At 45.3% G+C, this 20538-nt stretch overlaps 1 protein-coding gene across 1 annotated transcript in view; it reads right to left on the bottom strand.

Annotated features, from left to right (window-relative positions):
• Positions 1 to 20538, bottom strand: part of FSTL4 (follistatin-like 4) — a 676535-nt gene that overhangs the window by 179538 nt on the left and 476459 nt on the right. The window contains exon 6 of the mRNA XM_006872911.1: positions 19410 to 19536. Coding sequence (XP_006872973.1) covers positions 19410 to 19536 — 127 coding nt within the window. The remainder of the gene's footprint in view (positions 1 to 19409; positions 19537 to 20538) is intronic.

The following is a 20538-nucleotide window of genomic DNA, read 5'->3' as shown; positions in this document are numbered from 1 at the left end:
GCATCTTGAATTAGAAAGCAATGGATTTCTTGCTTCTGCTACAAATTCCCCTAGATTTAAGCCTTCCAGCCTTCTAAATATTCCTTTATATGTGGTTCAGAGTTCTGGCACCATCCCCTGAGTCTCCTCAGATTCCTGAGCCTGACGGAGCTCCTCACTGCATTTCTACCATTTCCGCCATCTTGTTTGTTCTTCACAACTGATGTTTTCCTACTATTAATTACAGAGTTTTTGTCTCCTCTACTTAGCAATCCATCACTGGTCTGTCAGTTTTCTGTACTGTGGTGGCTTGTGTGTTGCTGTGATTCTGGAAGCTATGGCATTAGTATTTTCAATACCAGCCGGGGTCACCCATGATGGACAAGTTTCAGGTGAGCTTCCAGACTAAGATAAACTAGGAACAAGGAGAGACGGACTACTTCCAAATACTTAGTTACTGAATACCTTATGAAAATAAGTGGAACACTGTCAGATAGCACTAGAATATGGCAATATGATGAAGAACACTAGAATACTGTCAGATACAGTGCTGGAAGATGAGCTCCTCAGGTTGGAAGACAATCAAAGTATGACTGAGCAATAGCTGCCTCCTCAAAGTACAATTGACCACGATGACATGAATGGAAAGAAGATTTTGGGACATTCATTTGCTGATAGGGCACACAACTCAGAATGGGGAGAAACAGCTATAAACATCAATTGAGAATCAGAACATGGAATGTACAAAGTGTGAATCTAGGAAAATTAGAAGTTGTCAAAAATGAAATGGAACACATACACATTGATATCCTAGGCATTAGTGAGCTGAAATGGACTGATATTGGCCATATTGAATCTGACAATCACATGGTTTCCTATGCAGGATGACAAATTGAAGAGAAATGAATGGCCTAGCATTCTTCATCAAGAAGAACATTTCAAGATCTATCTTAAAGTGCAACACTGTCTGTGATAGGATAATATCTATACACCTATATGGAAAATCAAAGACCTCTGGTAGCGTAGTGGTTATGAGTCAGGCTACTAACCTCAAGGTCAGAAGCTTAAAACGACCAGCCATTCTGCAAGAGAAAGATGAGGCTTTCTGTTTCTGTAAAGAGTTATAGCCTCAGAAACCCTATTCACGTTCGCTATGAGTCAGAACCAATTTCATGGCATACCACTACCACCACATGGAAGACCAGTTAATACAACTATCATTCAAATTTATACACCAACCACTAAAGCCAGTGATGATGAAATTGAAGAATTCTACCAACTTCTTCAGTCTGAAATTGACCAAACATGCAGTCAAGATGGTGATTGGAATGCAAAGGGTGGAAACAAAGAGGAAGTATCACTTGTTGGAAAATATGGCCTTGGTGATCCTAACAATGATGGAGATCACATGATAGAATTTTGTAAGACCAATGACTTCTTCATTGTAAATACCTTTTTTAAACAACATAAAAGATGACTATATACATGGACCTCATCAGATAGAATACATAGAAATAAAATTGACTACTTCTGTGGAAAGAGATATGGATAGCACTGTTACAGCAGTAATGGGTTCAAGCATAGCAATGATTGTGAGATTGGTGGAGGATTGGGCAGTGATTCATTTTGTTGGTCATTAAGTTGCCATGACTTGGTGGTACCGACTTGTTGGTACTTAATCATTCATCAATTGGTAGCTCTTAAAACATATGCAGGCAATGATACAGTATTAAAACGTCTCTCTAATATATGTTGGGGAGAACACATTGCAGTAATGAGTGTAATCCTGAAATTGTACAGATACTAGATGTCTTAGAAAATATTACTAAAGAACAGACATTGAAAGGAGACTCCAAAAGAGAAGTCAAAACCATCACTAACAAAATGCAAACACTAGAATATGTATTTATGTTGTTTATGTGAAATAACATATTGCAGCATTTTAATCAGACAAGTCAAGCCCTCCAAGATTAAGAAGTAAGTTTAGAGACAGAGCTCTACCTTATGACATAATTTAAGAGAAGATTTTGAAAAATTTGAAAACAAAACAACACAAATATTTCCAAATACTGATTACCAAGCAGTTCACCATCTCAAAAACATTAGAAAGAAACAAGCAAATGATGGAAGTGCTCCAAAAGTACTGAGTGTCAAAGATCAATTTCCTATAACCACACACTTACTATACCATCATTGGCACACCTGAATCTTGTAAGAAAAGTGTAAAGGTATATGAAGCTCTTTCCAATAGATTTTACTTCTTAAGCAATATGGATACAATGCCTGGTGAAGAATGTGTGAAGGCATCCAAGAAAATTAGAGCAAGCTTTTCCTTAGAACTTAAATACAAATCTTTACAGAGAAGTGCAAGAATTTCATTCTGACATGAGAACTAAGTTTACAGATTCAGGAAAGACAAGTTTTACTCAGGTAGGCACATATGATCCCATAATAGAAGATAAAATACAATGAGTACTTGTCAATGTTGAAATTGCTTTACACATATTTCTAACTTTAATGATCACAAACTGCATAGCAGAACACTCCTTTTCATCCCTAAAGAGACTCAAAAACCCTCAGTGTATAATAACAATTCAAGAAAGACTCAATTCATTACCCTTATTATATATGAAAGTAGATATTGTTTGGTAGCTTAATCGTGATGAAATCATTGAAGAATTTGTAAGAGCAAAGAATCGCAAGAAATATTTTTAATTATAACATATTAGAGATGAAAGATATATCTAAAACTAAAATAGAGTAATTTGTTATAATGTTTGTTTTATGATCATTAAATTTTCTTTCGTGACATCTTTTCATTTGTTCATTTGGGATTATAGTTTTTATTACAAAACAAGCCTCGGAATTTGAAGTATGAGCCATTCAAAGCAAAATTGGTGGAAGTCAATTTTGTTGCGGGAGATCAATAAAATTTTCTATTGATTGTTGAAACAACTAAGTTCACAGATTCATTTTCTTTGCTGTAGAATATTCTTTTTCTAGAAAATGTGGCCTACAGTAAAAATCTTAATACCTCACATCCACTAAAATTTTTATAATGCAGTTTATCTTATTCTGCTAAAATGGCATATGGCATTTTTGCATTCAATCACTAATATTATTTTTACATTTATAAAGAAGTTATGTTCTGGATAATTACCACACATACACACAATTCACATATTCCATCAAAATGTGTGAGTAGACAGAGGAAAAGACTCGACAGATTATCAGTGTTGAAGGCCCTCGCATTCCTGAAATAAGACCTGGGCAGGGTCTGTATGAACAGATATCCCCAGACCTTCCTTCTGTGTCCATTTAACCTCAAGTCCCTCCTTTCTCTCCCAAACCACTGCTGCCCAGAACCATTAATCAGCAGCACATTCAGCTGCTTGGAGTTTTCCCTCCTCCCCTTCTCTGCTTCTCTTTTCCAAGGGCTGCTTTCAAACTCTAAGCAGGCAGGCTGACTAGAGTCTAGGCATGAATAATCCAAAATGGACAATCAGCCTCTGAATAGTGGTGAGCTGACTCCGGGGACCCAGCACCTTGCTCAGCTCATTGCTTCATTGTTAATTTAAAGAATGCAAGGAAAACATCCAAAGTGGAAGCCCATTAACATGCCTTTCTAGTCAGATGAGCTACCATTCCTTGCCTATTCATCTCTCAGAAGCTCAGCTCCCTCCAAACCTGCTCCACCCACACTTGGAGGTCTCCCATGGTCTCTCTGCAGGTCTGGAGGAAGAGGTGTGTCAGAGCCTTGGATGGAAACAAGGGAACTTAGGTGCTCTGTGCTTGGTGGGGCTGGGGAGGGTAAGACCCCATCTTCCTGCTCCCCCTCCCCAAAATGAACAGTATGTTTAACTTTAAGGACAACCTCATTTAGGGAATCCTTATTTAAGTTTCTGTAAATATACTGGGTTACCTCAGATATAACTACTACTGCACAACTGCTCCCTTTTAAAGCCTCCTCTTCCTCACGGCCAGTCCCTCTGCCAGTGATCATACAAAGTTTTCTGTTTCTTTCCAACCCTGAGTTCTGTCAGGAAGCTCCAGTCAACAGTAACCCACTGTTTCACCAGACAATAGTTCTACCTATGTCCTAATCCCTCAGGCCTCTGGGGATGCCCATCCCTGGGGAAATGGGGCCACAGCATTGCAGGCTGCTCAGAATTCTGCAGTCAGCCTTTACCTCTCACCCTCTCCTTCCTCCAGCCAGCAGGTGTGCCCCCGCAGTCTTCCAAAGAGAGGGAGTGAGGGGGTCTGGGTGCTACTGAATCTACTTGTGCCCTCACCAGTTTAATTCCAGGTGACCATTGGCACTTTCTTCATACTGAATGGTTGACTTCTAGCCCTTTTGGGGGCTCTTGGTGTGGCACTGTAGGATAAGCACTGCGTGGCTAACTACAAAGGTTGGCAGTTCAAACCCACCAGCTGCTCACTGGAAATCCCATACGGGTTTCCTCACTATGATTTGGAACCAACTTGAGGGCACTTATCAACAACAGTAAGTCCTTTTACAGGAGTCCCTAGGTGGCATATATAATTAAGCAGTCAACTACTAGCCAAAATGCTCGTGGTTGAAATGCACCCAGTGGTACCTCAGAATATACCCTGGAGATTTGCTGTGGAAAAGTTGTAGTCTTGAAAACCCTATGACTCACACATGGGGGTGCCATGCGTTGGTATAAATTTGATGGTAACTAACTACAACAGAGCTCTGGTAGCATAGTAGTTATGAAACTACCAGCTGTTCTGCGGGAGAAAGATGAGGCTTTCTGCTCCCGTAAAGGATTTGCAGCCTCGGAAATCCTGTGCAGGGTCACTATGGGTCAGAACCGACTCCACAGTACTTAACAATAACAGCAACTACAACAGAAAAACCCAGCTCTCAGCCTATCTCACTTGTTTGGTCTGACCTAGCCATAGGTCACTTCCACTGGCTCTTAGATGTCCCACTATGACCAGTGCTGAGCAATGGCCGCCCCACACATGTACCAAACCAGATGCAGCCATTGTTGTGTAAGTTTCCCACTGAGCTTGGTGCCACCCCCTCTGGTGGCTGCCAGTCGATTCCCCTGAAGGACAGACACATCTGAACACACATGAAAAGCAAGGCCATGACTGTGTCCAATCTGCCCTTCTGCTGCATTTGAACCTGCTGTCAAGCACCACTGTGTTTACAAGCAACATTGTATAGAAGTGGGCTCTTGAAGGTTGGGACCAATAGGAAGGGTGAGCCGGGTTAGCAAGAGGAACGCATTTTCTTGTGGGAGCTGAGAGGACTGATTTGATGGGGTTTGTGTTTGAGTGGAGAGCCTGCTCCTTGGAGCCTTATTTTTTCTCATGCAGCCGAAGACCACCTGTCCTATAGAATTCTTTCCAAGGGGTCACTTGACTGGGTAACATGCATCTGAAAATACCGGTGGATCACAGACATTGGGATCCAGAAAGAGAACAGCTGGTAAAGAATGCAATGGTGTGTGGGTGAGTGGTGTGTGGGAATGCAGTGGTTCTGTAGTAAGCACTGGACTGTGAACCACAAGGTTGGTGGTTCAAGCTGTTGTATAGGAGAAAGATGAGGTTTTCTCCTCCCACAAAGATTTACAGCCTTTGTGGGTAGTTATGAGTCAGAACTGATTCAACTACACACAACGAAAATGAGTGAATGGCCCCAGAAGGGGCTTTGTCTTACTGAACCCAATTTCTACCTCATCCAGGAATCACAGATCACGGGGTCTTTCTGGATCTGGGAAGAAATTACAATTCCAGAAAATTCTGGTGGAGCAAGAGTGTTGCCAGGACCCTTCCTGATTGTATCCAGTTCTGAAGCTGGGCTCTGTACTAGCAGTTGTGAGCCTCATGCAGGCCCTGCCCTTCCTGGACCTCAGTTTCCTTATTTTCACAGCATGTGGGGCAGGTACTGTGCCTCACATAGTCTGTCTCACAGTGAGTGTTCGGCCAGTGTGGTTGCCAGGGAGCCGCCAGCCCTGGACACCATTAACAACTCTCTAGAGGAGGCTTGGTCTGCAGAGGCTGGAGAATGTTTGGGAAGAGACAAGAGAAGATGCTCACCAGTGACCCTGGAGAGACGCTGAGCTGCCAGCACCCACACCCCACCCTTCCCAACACATGCAGAAATGGGGAGACAGCCCTCCAGGCACTGTTTCTACCCCTACCTGGATATGATTTGCAATTCTGACAAGTGTACAAACAGTTGTTCTGCCTGAAGCACCTGTCTGAAGACAAAACACCGAGCCATCTGGAAGGAAAGGCTCTCCAGGGCTCAGCTTGCAGGCTGCCTGGGGCGCTCGCATACCCTCTCTCTTCAATACCCGCTCCAGCCTGCCTCCCTGGGAAGATTCAGGTACATGTAGGTAGAAGGTGTTAAAATTCTGGCTCATGCCTGAAATGGAAAACCACTACCAAGTGCCTGTAGCCTAAAGAGCATGGTCCTTAGTCATTATTCTCCTCACCTACAGACATGAGAGTACTGGTGTGGTATGGAGTCCTGCGGTAGCACTATAGGATAAGTCTGGACCCAAAGGGTGGTTTGAACCACAATGTTGTGGAACCACAATGTTGTGGTTCCAACTCACCAGCTGCTCCTTGGAAACTTTACACAGGGTCTCTATGAGTCGGAACCGACTCGACGACACTTAACAACAAAAACAGACATGCGAAGCCTTTGGAGTCAATGGTACGTCAGGGCAGAGGCGGAGAAGAAGTTGTTGTTCTAGTTGTAGCACCATTGAGTCCAGCCTGTGGTTCAACAAGCTAGGTATGAGTGTTTGCTTGCCCCAGTCCTAACCTGGGTCTCACGGGTCCAAAGGTCATGCTAGCCTTCACAAATACAGGCAGATCTCTGCTGCCTCCCCTAGAACCCCACCAAATCCTGTGTGAGATACAAGGAAAATAGGAGCCTGGAACTTGGAGTATGTGGTCATTGGTAGGCTTGTCTCCTTCTATGTATAATCAGAACATGGGATCTCCCCTTCATGGGCGATGCCCTCTTCCAGTTTATCAAGAGATTAGGAAGCCAGAATGATCAACTTCCACATTCCCCCAGGGCTCTTACCAACCACTGTGACCCTCTGAGCTTCCAGTACCTTCCAGAGAGGAAATCAGATGAGATTTGGGTCCACACACTTTATTGCAAAATACTTTTGAATCCCATTGAATCTATTGACTTACATGAAGTGGGCTTCAAAAAGTTCATAGGAAGATGGGAGTAAAATATAATGGATTTTTTTCCATGAATTTTTTGAAGTCTAGCCTGGCAGCCTCTAGGAGGCATTGGTAAAGATTTTTCAGGTGCCAAACTGTTTAAGAGGGAGCTAGGCGGTGGCTTTGTTCCGCCCAGGGGAAAGGCAGCTTTGGGAAAAATTGAGTCCCACCAGGACACCAATGAGTGAAATGAAGCCTAGGTGGGGATTTGTCCAGGCTGAGGGGTAACTGTGGATTGCACGGCCCTTTCTGCCAACCCAGTGATGCAGCTAACTAGAACAACCGGCGGGACCATGGTGGATACTAACCCTGGCTAGTGCTACATACGGGTAAACAAGGCGACCTCCCATCCCAGAAAACCCTCTGACTGTTCTTCAGTTTCTCTAGTAACTGCTGCAGCCACTCTGAACATTTTTCTTTCTACCAAAAAAGAAAGAAAGAAAAAAAGGTCTCTTGCGGTCTTTAATCTTTAAACAAATGTTCTCTATGAGTTGAAAGGGACTCAATGACACTTAGCAAGAACATCAGGAAAGAGCAGTTAATAGACAAGGATGTCATGGTTGGTAAAGTAGAAGGTGAGTGAAAATGAGGGAAACCTCAATGGGATGGGTTGTCGTAAGAGCCACAACAATGGACTCAGACATACTGAACCTTGTGGAGATGTGTAGGACTGAGCAACGCTGTGGTCTGTTAAACATAAGGTTGCTGTGAGTCAGAGCTGTTGGGATGGCAACAACCATATCTCAGGATGAATGTCCACCCCATGGAAGCTCTCTCTCTCCTGCTCTGTTGACCTGCCCTCCTGAAACAACAAAGGCTTCATGCAGTAACAATTTCGTCTGCTCTCAGAAGCAGCCCAGACTTTTCCTTTGCCCTTTCTTGTCTCTGAATTTACTGTCTTACCTCTTTTGCTGCAACCCTTGGTCATACGCTCTTGTTTCCATGACCTCTGCCTCTATTTCAGCCTCCCTACCATCCTTCCTTAAAGGACCTCTGGTAGTATAGTGGTTATAAATCGGGCTGCGAACCGCAAGGTCAGCCATTCGAAACTACCAGCTGTTCCGTGGGAGAAAGATGAGGCTTTCTGTTCCTGTAAAGATTTATAGCCTCAGAAACCCTGTACAGGGTCACTATGAGTTGGAACCGACTCCTCGGCACATAACAACAACAACACCATTTTCCTTGCCCTCCATCCAGAGGGAAGGTCTAAGATGGGGTTGGGTTCTGGGTTGGTGGAAGCACTCTCAGCCTTTGGGGAGTTGTTAGTTGCTTGGTACTAGGCCACTCTAAAAGGAACTCTGGTAGTGCAGTGGTTATGAGTCAGGCTGCCAACCTTAAAGTCAGCAGTTCGAAATTACCAGTGGTTCTGTGGGAGAAAGATGAGGTTTTCTGTTCCTGTAAAAATTTACCCTATACAGAGTTGCTGTGATTCAGAACTGACTCCACAGCATATAACCACCACCACCACCAAGGGAAGGAAGGAGTCCTGGTGTGTCGCTGTGGGCTAATGTACTGGACTGCAAAGTCAGTTTGAACCACAAGGTCAGTGGTTCAAGTTCACCAGCTGCTCCTCAGAAACCCTGTACAGCATTGCTAAGGATCGGAACTGACTTGATGGCATCTAACAACAACAACAACAAAAGGTAAGGAAGGACCATCAAGTCAGCAGAGATTTCTGAGGCGGAGGAATCCTAAGAAGGTGGGCCACCAGTCCATGGTCTCGGAGTCTCCAGTTCACCTCTCATCTGCTGCTTCTCCCCAGTATTCCCTGAGAGGACATCAGCCTGGATGTGCACTCGCCCTTCCCTTCTCCTTTCTCACACCTCTCTCTGCTGTCCAGGTCCTGTTGTTCCTAGGGCCTGTTTCTGCAGCCAGTGTCTCATGATGGGGCGTCTGAGAGTCGGTCTCAGGTGTGGCCCACATGCTGCCCACCCAGTTAGTTTCTGTGAGTGGACTCTCTTTTTCCCCTGCTCCCTAACCTCAGGACAAACCCTGTTTTTGTGTAGCCTACAAGCTAGGTCTTGCATAGTAGGGAGGGGGTCTTGAGTGGTCCTATCATGGAGCCTGAGAAAAGGTGGTTGGAAGGGAAGATGGACTTGTGCTCCAAGCATCCTTTTAGGGATGATTCTGCCATGTGGCAGTGTGTGGGTGGTGGTGGTAGTGGTGAACTTTGTCACAGTTGGCCTTCTCCACACCAGACCACCCACTCCAGGTCCATATCCACACTGAGATGAGGGCATTGCTGGTGGTCTTTCTGGGCTCCTGCCTGAAGTCTGGCAGCAGTCTCTGCCAGCCATGTGAGAATCCTCTTTGAGGCCTGGGCTCCTGATGGCCTGCCATTCACACCCAAGCCTTTCCAGAACTCTAATCCAAGGAAGCACACTTGAGAAGTGGTTTTGTGACCTTCAGGGCTTAATTGCATGTTGAAGTCCTCACAAAAGCTTTGCAAAAACACTTTGAGATTTATGAGTACAATGCAGTGCTATCCTAGTAAAATGCTGACATTTAAATTGTTCTCATTTTATATCTTTGTAATGGAAGTCTTTGTTTCGTTTTCAGCCATTCCGGAGCATTTCTGCCTATTTACTAACATTCAGAGAGCTCCCTGTTGCAGGCCAAACGTCGAGTTTCTCTGTGGCACACATGGAGCAGGGCTGAGGGACAAGTGAGCTTTGGCCCTGGGACCTGCTCTCACCCAGCCCGGTGTGCTTACCCGGGAACAGTGATGAACAGGTAGCCAGCCACCCCACCCTGCCTCTCCCTCCTAAAGAAAGGTTCCAAAAAAATCACCGAAGCACTATATTTTAATGAGTGTTCTTTGCAATTTGTGTATAATAGATTTTCAATAACAACCTGTAATTAGTTCATTTTCTACTATTCAATTGCTCTGCACCAAGGCCACTGACAGCTTCCAGCTGGGATCTCGTAAAATGGAAAGTGCTTGAAGACTCACTCTAGACGATGTATAGAAAGGGCTGGGCCCCACACTGCAGCTGTTATTAGCCACAGACCTTTGGAGATGGAAAAGAGGCTGAAGGGGTCTGAACCTTCCACGTGTGGGTAGAGAAGACGAAGAAACCAGTGGATGACAAAGGGCAGCAAAGGTCAGTTCTGGTTCAGGTACTGACCCCTCCAGGGTGTGATGAGGGGCAGAGATTGCTCTAGCCCAGAGCCTGCATCTTTACCTCCGTACCCAGAAGTTCTCGTTTCATTAGCAGAGCTTTGGCTCACACTGACTTAGGGCAGACACACCTAGTCTTTGCACACTGCTCGAACAACAGTGGGACTTCAGGCCCAGGCTCTGCTCACATTTCTGGCATTGGCCTGAGTCCGGAAATTCAGATTTGGAGGTCCTAGAGCTAACTGAGTCTCCTGTTTCCAGCTCCAAGTCCAATGGCTTTGTTTCCCTTTGTTTGCCCTGCTGGCATGTCTCAGGTTCCCAGGAGCTGAGCTCAGAGGAGACACAAATCCAGTTGCTATGGCAGTGCATCATTTCCCAAGGTGCACAGATTAGGAGACTTCCTGGTGGTCGTCGGAGCTGTGGACCAGCCACAGACAGGGTCTTGGGCTCCAGTGGGGTTGGGGAGTAGCATTGAGAAGGAGCCTTATCCCTAACACACAGTTGTCAGGGTAGAGATAATTAAAGAGCCGGGCAGGCAGGTGGCCTACCAGAACACTTATCCTGAGGAGGGCTGAATAGCCAATTAGTGGCCCTGGGAGCTGGAAGGAGCTTAATGGGATGAGCAGCTTTTGTCTTCATTAAGGCATCATTAGGCCCTTGTGGGCAGCAGGGGTCACCACATGCCCCCATTACTCATTCATCCAGTGGATTAGGGGCATCCAGCCTGCTGGGACAGACACATGGATGCCTTTGCCAGCCTGGGCCAGCCTCACTGATGTGCTCCTACCAGAGGGCCCAGCTGTAGGGTCCCGACCATGTGCTCCCTCTCCTGAGGCTCTCTGGAGGCACATAAACACCCTCTGGGACTCCTGGTCACAGTCATGTAATGTTTGGACTCCTTTGCTTGCCAAATGTATTTCTCTATATCCTTTATTCCCTCACTGAGTGCAAACATTTTATCAAGGACATCCTGGTGACAGCCCATACTAGGCACAAGGGCATGAAGACAACTTTGCCTGCATGGAACCTATTGTCAACAAGCTAACCATCCCATCACCACCACAAGTAACCTGCTTGATGTTTACACTTGTTGTGAAGTGTTGTCAAGTTGGTTTCAACTCATAGCAACCCTGGATAGGATTTCTGAGGAATGGCTGGTGGGTTTGAACTACTAACCTCGTGGTTAGCAGTCCAGTGCTTATCCTGTAGTACCATACCAAGACTCCAATATCTACAATGTTGTTATTATCTGCCATCAAGGTGTTTCATCCTTTGTAATTCATCAGCATTTTCCAGTGAGAAGAATCTCACTGTTCCCACAGTGAACCTTATAGCAACCACCTGTTGGTTTCTGAACTTCATAGCAACACTATATAGGGTTTCCAAGAGTGGCTGGTGGATTTGAACTGCCCACCTTATGGTTACCAGTCCAGTGTTTATCCTGAAGCACCATACTAACCACTTTATATATATTATCTCACTGAATCCTTCAATAACCCTTGTGCCATTTTACAGATTGGTAAATTGGAGCCCAGCGTAACCCCTGGTTAAAGAATCGCCCAAGGACATACATTTAGTAAGTGGCAGAAGATTTGAACTCAGGGCTTGATCTCTTAACCATTAGACTATAGCCTTGCTACCAATTAGGGTCAGTCAGTTGGCACACAGAGGGAGGTGTGTAGGCCTTGGTAACTGCTGCTGCTGTACACCAGCACCTCAGTTCTGACTCATGTTGTTGTTGTTGTTAGGTGCCATCAAATCAGTACCGACTCATAGCAACCCTATGCACAACAGAACAAAACACTGCCTGGGCCGATCTCACAATTGTTGCCACGCTTGAGCCCACTGATGCTGCCATATTACCAATCCATCTTGCTGGGGGGGGGTCTTCCTCTTTTTCTCGGACCCTCCATCTTACCAAACATGATATCCTTCTCCAGTGACTGGTCCTTCCTGACAATATGTCCAAAGTATGAGAGACAAAGTTTGGACATTTTGGCCTCCAAGGAGCACTCTGGCTGTACTTGTTCCAACACAGATCTGTTGGTTCTTTTGGCAGCCCACGGCACTTTCAATATTCTCCTCCAACACCATAACTCAAAAGCATCAATTCTTCTACGATCCTCCTTATTCATTGTCCAGCTTCCACATGCCTATGAGGTTACTGATAATATGGTTTGGATCAGGCACACCTTAGTCCTCAAGCTGACATCTTTGCTCTTCAACACTTTAAAAAGGTCTTGTGCAGCAGATTTGCTTAATGCAATATGTCATTTGATTTCTTGACTGCTGCTTCCTTGAGTGTTGATAGTTGATCCAAGAAGAATGAAGTTCTTGACAACTTTAATCTTTTCTCCATTGATAAGAATGTTGTTTATTGGTCCAGTGGTGAGGATTTTTGTGTTCTTAACATTGAGATGCAATCTATACTGAAGGCTTTGATCGTCATCAGTAAGTATTTTAAGTCCTTTCACTTTCAGCAAGCAAGGTTGTATCATCTGTACATCTCAGGTGGTTAATGAGTCTTCCTCCAATCCTCATACCATGTTTTTCTTCATAGAACCCAGCTTCTAGAATTATTTGCTCAGCATACATGTTGAATAAGTACGGTGAAAGAATGCAACTCTGTCGCACACCTTTCCTAATTTTAAGCCATTCATTGTTCCCATGTTCTGTTTGAACAACTGCCTCTTGTCCACGTACAGGTAATTGTCCTCATGAGCACAATTAATTGTTCCAGAATACTCATTCTCTGCAATGTTGTCCATAGCTTGTCATGATCCACACAATCGACTGATAGGAACCCTGTATAGGGTTTTTGAGGATTTATGGGAGCAGAAAGTCTCATCTTTCTCCCATGGAATTGCTGGTGGATTTGAACTGCTGACCTTGCAGTTAGAAGTCCAATGAGTAACCTACTATACTGCTAGGACACTTTGGGTCTTGGTAGAGGGAAGTGAAACTGAGGAAGACTTCCTGGAGGAGGAGACACTTGAGTTGGGGATTGAGGTCTAGGGAGATTCACTGTGGGAGTAGTGAGACTCTTCTCTTTGGAAAATTCTGATGAATTACAGAGTAGGATTCAATGTACACGATGGTTTTAGAGTCAGGCACTCTGGGTTCAGTTCTAGCTCTGGTATATTTTGGTTGCCTGGCCTTAGGTTAACTACTTAATATCTCTGAGCTTGTTTCATCTGTAAAATGGGGATCCAATACACAATGCTGCCGCATGATAAATGCTAACTATTATTATTATGGAGTTCTGGTGTGGTGCTATGGGTTAATGCACTAGACTGCAAGGTCTGTTTAAACTGCTAGGTCACAGCAGTCCAAGCCCATCAGTCCCTCCTAACTGACTTGACCACACTTAACATCAACACGACATTATTATTATGCTCCTTGAGTTTTGAAATCCCCTTACTAATAAGCAATAGTGACAAGCAAAGTCATTCAGATGGCACACAGTCCTTCCTTTTTGATTTCCATGTATGACTTGGAACCAAGTCCACTGAACCCTGGCCGCAGGGACACAGCCTCTCCTTATGCGTGGGGACAAAGGGTAACAAAAATGTTTTGTTTTGTTTTTTGGCTACTTAATTTGCCAGTCTTGCATGAAGCAACCAGTTTCTTACCCTGGAATTCAGGGTGTCATCAGCACCAATGGTCTGAGACCGCAGCGCAAACCAAGTAGTCCACTGCTATCGCTTGTTCTTCAAATGCTAGAGCCAAATAGATTCATATACAGTTTTGAATAAAACCCAGTCATTTGAAATCTTGCTATCCACTATCCAAAAGGCAGAAACTAAACAGAAGGGGAAGGCAGTATGGTTATGATCTCAACTCCCTGTCTGAGTTCACGCTGTCCGGATGAGGAGCCACCCTGGTTTGGGGAGTGAGGGGGATTTGCCATTATGTTTTAACCTCCCATTCATGGCAAGGGGGGCGTGAGGCTGGATGATCTAGCATGTGTGTGGATGGAGACTTGGTCTAGTGTCTGGCATGCCCCAGAAAGTATTCATTCCAAAGCATGATGATGGGGCAGAGATGCTGTACCATCCTTGCTTTTTGCAGCAAGATGCTGTTTTTTGTTTTTTGATGGCTGAGAAACAGTTGTACATTTACTAGATGACCATTTCATTCTGCTTCACTGAGATGCCCTGGATACAAAGGATTGCTTTTATTTCTCCTTGCCAGAGGTGAGGGAGAGGCTCAGACTCCACCCATCAGCTCCCTTCAAGGCCCTCCGGATGCAGATGTTCCTCCCCAGTGCTGAAACATGAACAGGTGAAGCCCTTCATCCTACCCTGCTAGCTGCTCAAACCCTTCCCTGACATCCAGCACTTTTGCTGGGCTTGCTCTCATAGGATTCATTCAAAGGACAAATATCTTTCTAAAGAGCAGAAGAAACTTCTAATGAATTGAAAGTGAGAGAAAAATCCTCATTTTAAGCAACATGCTTTTCCCATAAACCCAACGTAAATATTAAGAAATGTAAAAACCATGTATTATTGAGCAGTCTCTTGAAAGAGCAACTTTTAAGGTCACGTGTGGTGAGGAACAGATGGCTGCAGGCACCTTGCTCACCAGGAACTGGCCAGCTCTGCTTCTTGTTGGGGGTAGTGGAGAAAGGAAGAGGGCACGTGTTGAGAGGACACTGTGCCGTGGGTTCCTAGATCAGCCTCTGGGTTGGGAAGCTGAAAGCACTCAGGGAGAATGTTTAGGAGAAAGGATGGATGAAGAGATATCCCAACTCATACTCCACTCCTGTCAGTGTAAGGAGACAGGTTATTGGGATCTTCATTCTGTCTGACAGTCTGAGAGAGAGACTCAACTATCTCCTGTGACTAATGACCCATCATCCCCACTGGCCTGCTGCCCCTTTCCCTGGAGGTGGGGGTGGGGTGGTCACTTGTTCTGCAGAGCTGCGATGGAGGGCCACCTTTACCCAGGGGACTCCTGGTACCACTCTCAGCTGACTGAAGACTGTGGCAAACACCCACCCGGTGGGGCCAGGCCAGTTCCATGGAAATACAGAATTTGGAAGATCCCTCCTCCCTGCTTCTTCAGGGAAAATGTCTCCAAACTCATCCCTGAATGGAGCACTCCAGTCAGCTTGAGGAGGATGCTGGGCTTGGTGTCACCCCACACACCCCACACTACCTTGTATCCTTGGAGTTTGACAAAAATAGAGACAAGAAAATCGTACAGTCTCAACCTCTGCCAGCCAGTTAGCTCCAGTTTAAAAATGAAATCCAAAGTGTTGTTGCAGAAATGTGTGAGACTATTCCTTTCTGGATGTTAGTAAAATTTCTTTAATGTCCATCGATGGCTGGATAATGAGTTGTATCTATATGTCTCGTTTCAACTACCTATTTAAAATTCACTGAGCCATTAATCTATTCCCTGAGCTATGGAAATTTCGTTGCCAGTTTCTGTGACTTTGAAAAACTGTAGATCCCGTGTGCTCGGAGTGGCTTCATGTCAAGCCTTTATAGCTGGGTTAACTAATTTTGTGGCTTCTTAATGGTTGTGAGTTTACATTTTATTGCATATCTATTATTTGGGTTGGGCTGTGATGAATGGCTTGGCTGTCTGGCTCAAAACAAGTCCAAGGCGACAGCAGAATCTAATTTGCTTTAAAAATGATCATTATAAAGCTTTTCAAATAATAACCAGAAATGAAGGAAGCAGACACCACATTGCTGTACATGAAACATATGGTTGGAGGTGAAGTAGCGACATCCCTTCTTTTCCATGGAGCTTGTGGTTAAAGTGAGCTTCATTAGCGAAGCCAATGAGGCCTTCTCGTTCATCATGGGAAACAGCAATGCTTCTGTTTCCTTGAGAGTAAAGCTAATAACTTTCTGTTTGGCCTCAGACCAATTTCCAGAAATGATGTTCATGGGACAGGGGATGCTGCGGAGGCCTTGGCTGGTACCAGACAGTGTCTACACAGTGACACTCTCTGCTGAATGATGCAATCATGGCACACAGGACTAGTGATGCCTCGGGTGCCACCTGCATCCTTGAAGTCCAGTCTTGTTCCCTGCCTCTTAAAATATACTGGCCTTTCCCTTCATAACTCCTTTTGCAGAGGGGTCTGAAGCCATGAAGCATTCTGGGAATGTGTTAGAACTGTCCCTGAGAAACAGGCTGCTTTTCTCTTAATCTCCCCTCTACTCTTTCCTTATTCATGCCCATTAGCATCATCACAGGGTCTCTGTCCATTTAGGGAAGGTGGAGGCAGAGGATATTGCAGTCAGCAAGGGGTGGCTAAGTACAGGAGGGAGGATCTCCTCCAGTGGTGTGCTGGTCAGTGATGAACAACAAACTCTTTGGAAATAAAAGTTCCTCTCTTCTAGCAGCATTTGTGTGGTGCAAATTTCTGCAGTGTAAACACTCCCATCATGGTCGATTTCAAGCTACCAGATGTTTGACAAATACCTTGCAAAATTCTTGAAAATTTCACAATTGTCTCTCATGAGACAAGTCTAGGGATCTGCTGATACTTCTACACATTCTAAAAAGCAGACATCTATTCTAGGGAGCAAGGTCCTTGATCCACACAGCAAATACCACCTACAGCGGATTAAGCCTACCTGTCACTCACAGTTTGCTGTGAGCCACTGACTGTAAGTAGATATGACGGTTAATGGTGGGCAGGAAGGAGGCTGATGGAGAACTACGCAAGGTCAAAGATTACCTAACAAAGCACTGTAATTACTAGGTGAACTTGGACTTCAGCACTAGGACTCTGTGGACTGGAAAGGTACCCCAATTTCAAACTCACAGATACTTCCCACAGGGATGAATCTTAACTGGTTTCTCTCCTCTTATATCATACAAGTGCCTCTTCTATTTGTCACAAGAGCCCTTCTTGCCAACAAATCAAGAGGATACTTTCTTAGGGTTTGTGAATGTTTGGAATAACAGCAGCTCCAAAGAAATGTCAACATGAAGTAGGAATACCTACCTGGTAGAGAAGTCCTAACATGGTGCTGTGGGATAAGCACTAGACTGCTATCCACAAACACAGCAACCCCTCCTTGGAAACCCTATGCAAGGTTGCTATGCATTGGAACTGAGTTGATGGCACTTAACAATAGCAATGAGGTAGAGGCTGAGGCTGGGGAAGAACATGCGGGCATCTGTGGCTTACTGTATTTGGTGTCTCCTAGGGGACTTTGTGGCGCTGTGGGTTAACACGTCAGACTGCAAAGCCATTTGAACTGCAAGGTCGGTGGTTCAGGGTCACCAGAAGCTCCTTGGAAACCCTATACAGGGTTGCTATGGGTCGGAACTGACTCAATGGCACTTAAAACCACAACAAGTGGACTTAAAACATTTACTGATGAAGAGCAAAAGAAGATCAAAGCACAGCCTTCGGTATGGATTACATCTCAATGTAAAGAACACAAAAATCCTCACCACTGGACCAATAAACAACATTCTTATCAACAGAGAAAGGACTGAAGTTGTCAAGGACTTCATTCTTCTTAGATCAACTATCAACACTCATGGAAGCAGCAGTCAAGAAATCAAACGACGTATTGCATTAGGCAAATCTGCTGCACAAGACCTTTTTAAAGTACTGAAGAGCAAAGATGTCAGCTTGAGGACTAAGGTGTGCCTAACCCAAGCCATGGTATTTTCAATAGCCTCATATGCATGCGAAAGCTGGACAGTGAATAAGGAAGACAGTAGAAGAATTGATGCTTTTGAGTTATGGTATTGGAGGAGAATATTGAAAATGCCATGGGCTGCCAAAGGAACCAATAGATCCGTTTTGGAAGAAGTGCAGCCAGAGTGCTCCTTGGAGGCTAAAATGGCCAAACTTCGTCTCTCATACTTCGGACATATTGTCAGGAGGGACCAGTCTCTGGAGAAGGATATTATGTTTGGTAAGGTGGAGGGTCAGAGAGAAAGAGGAAGACCCCCGACGAGATGGATTGGCCAAGTGGCAGCATCGATGGACTCAAGCGTGGCAACAGTAGTGAGGCTGACCCAGGATTGGGCAGTGTTTCGTTCTACTATGCATAGGGCCGCTATGAGTCGATGACACCTAACAACAACAAAAAAACAGGACTTGCACATACCTCTCAAAGTCCACAACCTACAGTTAGAAGCCCTGAACTTGCAGGCCTTGTCCTAGGGTTTGCCACCTGGGTGGCACAGAAATTATCTCCTTTGCCCAGAGCCTGAATGCTGTCACCAGCAAAAATGGACTTCATTTCCCTGTGGCCAAGAATGTACCCACCAATCCTGGGTTTTGGCACAACACTGCTTTTCCCTCTCCTCACACTGATTTCTGTCTGGAGCCATCTCTCATCACTGGGAACACCTGTCCCAGCTCCACCTATGTGTAACAAGAGGTAATCTCTTGAGAGATCTATCACCTGAGGGAAAAGCATAGGTCCTCATGATACCCTGTCTACTCTTCCATGAACCAGGTAGGGAGCCTAGAGAGGGCCACCCAGAACACCTCCTCTGTTTTCACATTGAACATCTGTTTTCTGTTCCTCTCTAGGGATTCCCCTACCTCTCTCCAACATGCACCTACTCAGTCGTTGGTGTTCTCCTGTAGTACTTGTCCTCAGGCAGGGTTCCCTGGTGGTGGTGCTATGCCGTGGAGTTGGTTCCGACTCATAGCGACCCTATACAGGGTTTCCAAGGCTGTGAATCTTTTCGAGAGCAGAAAGCCTCATTTCCCGCGGAACAGCTGGTAGTTTCTAACTGCTGACCTTGCAGTTCGCAGCCTGATTGTAAACACTATGAGCCCTAAAATCTGCTCCCTCCATGTGCAGCCAAAGAACACACCGGTGTCTAGTAGTACCCTCACAACCCCATTTAAACCAAAGTTCTGGATTTCTCAAACAACAAGGAGATAAACCTTTCTCAAAAAACATTCCCTCTCCCCCATAGTCTCCTTTTGTAAAAGACCAAGATTATTGCAAAACAAATTCAACAGTTTTCACCAAGAAACCAATCTAGAGACCATCAAGAACACGCTCCGGGTCCTGACAACATTTTGGTGTCAAAACCAGCCCCTTTGCCCACTAGGACCCCAACCTGGGATCTGACTTACGGAAGGCCGTGTAGAACTCGTGGAGGGTCAGGGAACCATCGTTGTTGTAGTCATCAAAGTGGAGGAGGTCGACCAGCGAGCATCCCATGAATTCCTCATTATCCAGGTCCTGCTCCTTCATCACGTGCTGTGGGGTAAGTAGGGGGTAGAAGTTCAGAGCCTGGAGAGGGATCAGTAACAGAGGCACTGCTGGGAAATAATGCTAAGCATGGTATTGGTCACCAGCCCGATGGAGGGCAAAGGCTCAAGGAGAACACCAAGATGTCTTTGGTTTTGACTTGTCTGACTCCTCATTTTATAGATGAGAAAACCAAGGCTCAGAGAGGGAAACGTACTTTCCCAAGGTCACACATGGTTGGTAAAGAGTCAGAAGTAGCATACAAGTCTGTCTTCTCTGATCTGCGCTCTCAGAACCCAGACAATCTGAGCTAGGAAGAATCCTGAGGCTACCTGGTCTACCACTTTGTGCAAAAATGGGGAAACAGCAAAGAAGGGTCTTGATCATGTAACTGCAATCAACACTGGCTGAACTCAGAATGGGGAACTGCAGTTACTTGGCCTCCAGCTGCAGTGTGCAGGAAGGTTACTTACTACTCCATCACTGCCATGTCCCTACTTTTGGTGGCACTCCAGTGCTGACCAATCGCAGACTGGTGCCTCTTACCCACAGCATGCCTCAGAGAGGGGCAACTGCCTTGATACCAACCTAGTCTAAGCCTCTGGTGTGGTGCTGTAGGATTAGTACTAGACTGTGAACCACAAGTTCAGCTGTTCAAACCCACCAGCTGCTCCTCGGAAACCTTATACAGGGGTGTTGGAACTGACTCAATGGCACTTAACAACAAGAAGAAACCTAAGCTCCACCTATTTCCAACCCTGTCTTTCCAGGGACACAAATGCCCACCCTTGGGATGCTGGCAGGGGCCTTGGTGGGCCTTTGTGAACTCCTGATGGTAGCCTGGGCCACAGGGCACAGAGAGTTGCCCAGCATGACCAGCCGCATGCCCAAGGGTGACTGCTGTTTCTATTATTGTTGTTGTTGTTGTCAGGTGCCATCGAGTCGGAACCGACTCATAGCGACCCCATGCACAGCAGAACGAAACAATGTCCGATCCTGGGCCAACCTCAC

Source organism: Chrysochloris asiatica, unplaced genomic scaffold (genome assembly GCF_000296735.1).
Source record: "Chrysochloris asiatica unplaced genomic scaffold, ChrAsi1.0 scaffold00215, whole genome shotgun sequence".
Classification (NCBI taxonomy): domain Eukaryota; kingdom Metazoa; phylum Chordata; class Mammalia; order Afrosoricida; family Chrysochloridae; genus Chrysochloris; species Chrysochloris asiatica.
Note: the sequence above shows the minus strand (reverse complement) of the source record. Positions and strands in the feature narration are given on the sequence as shown.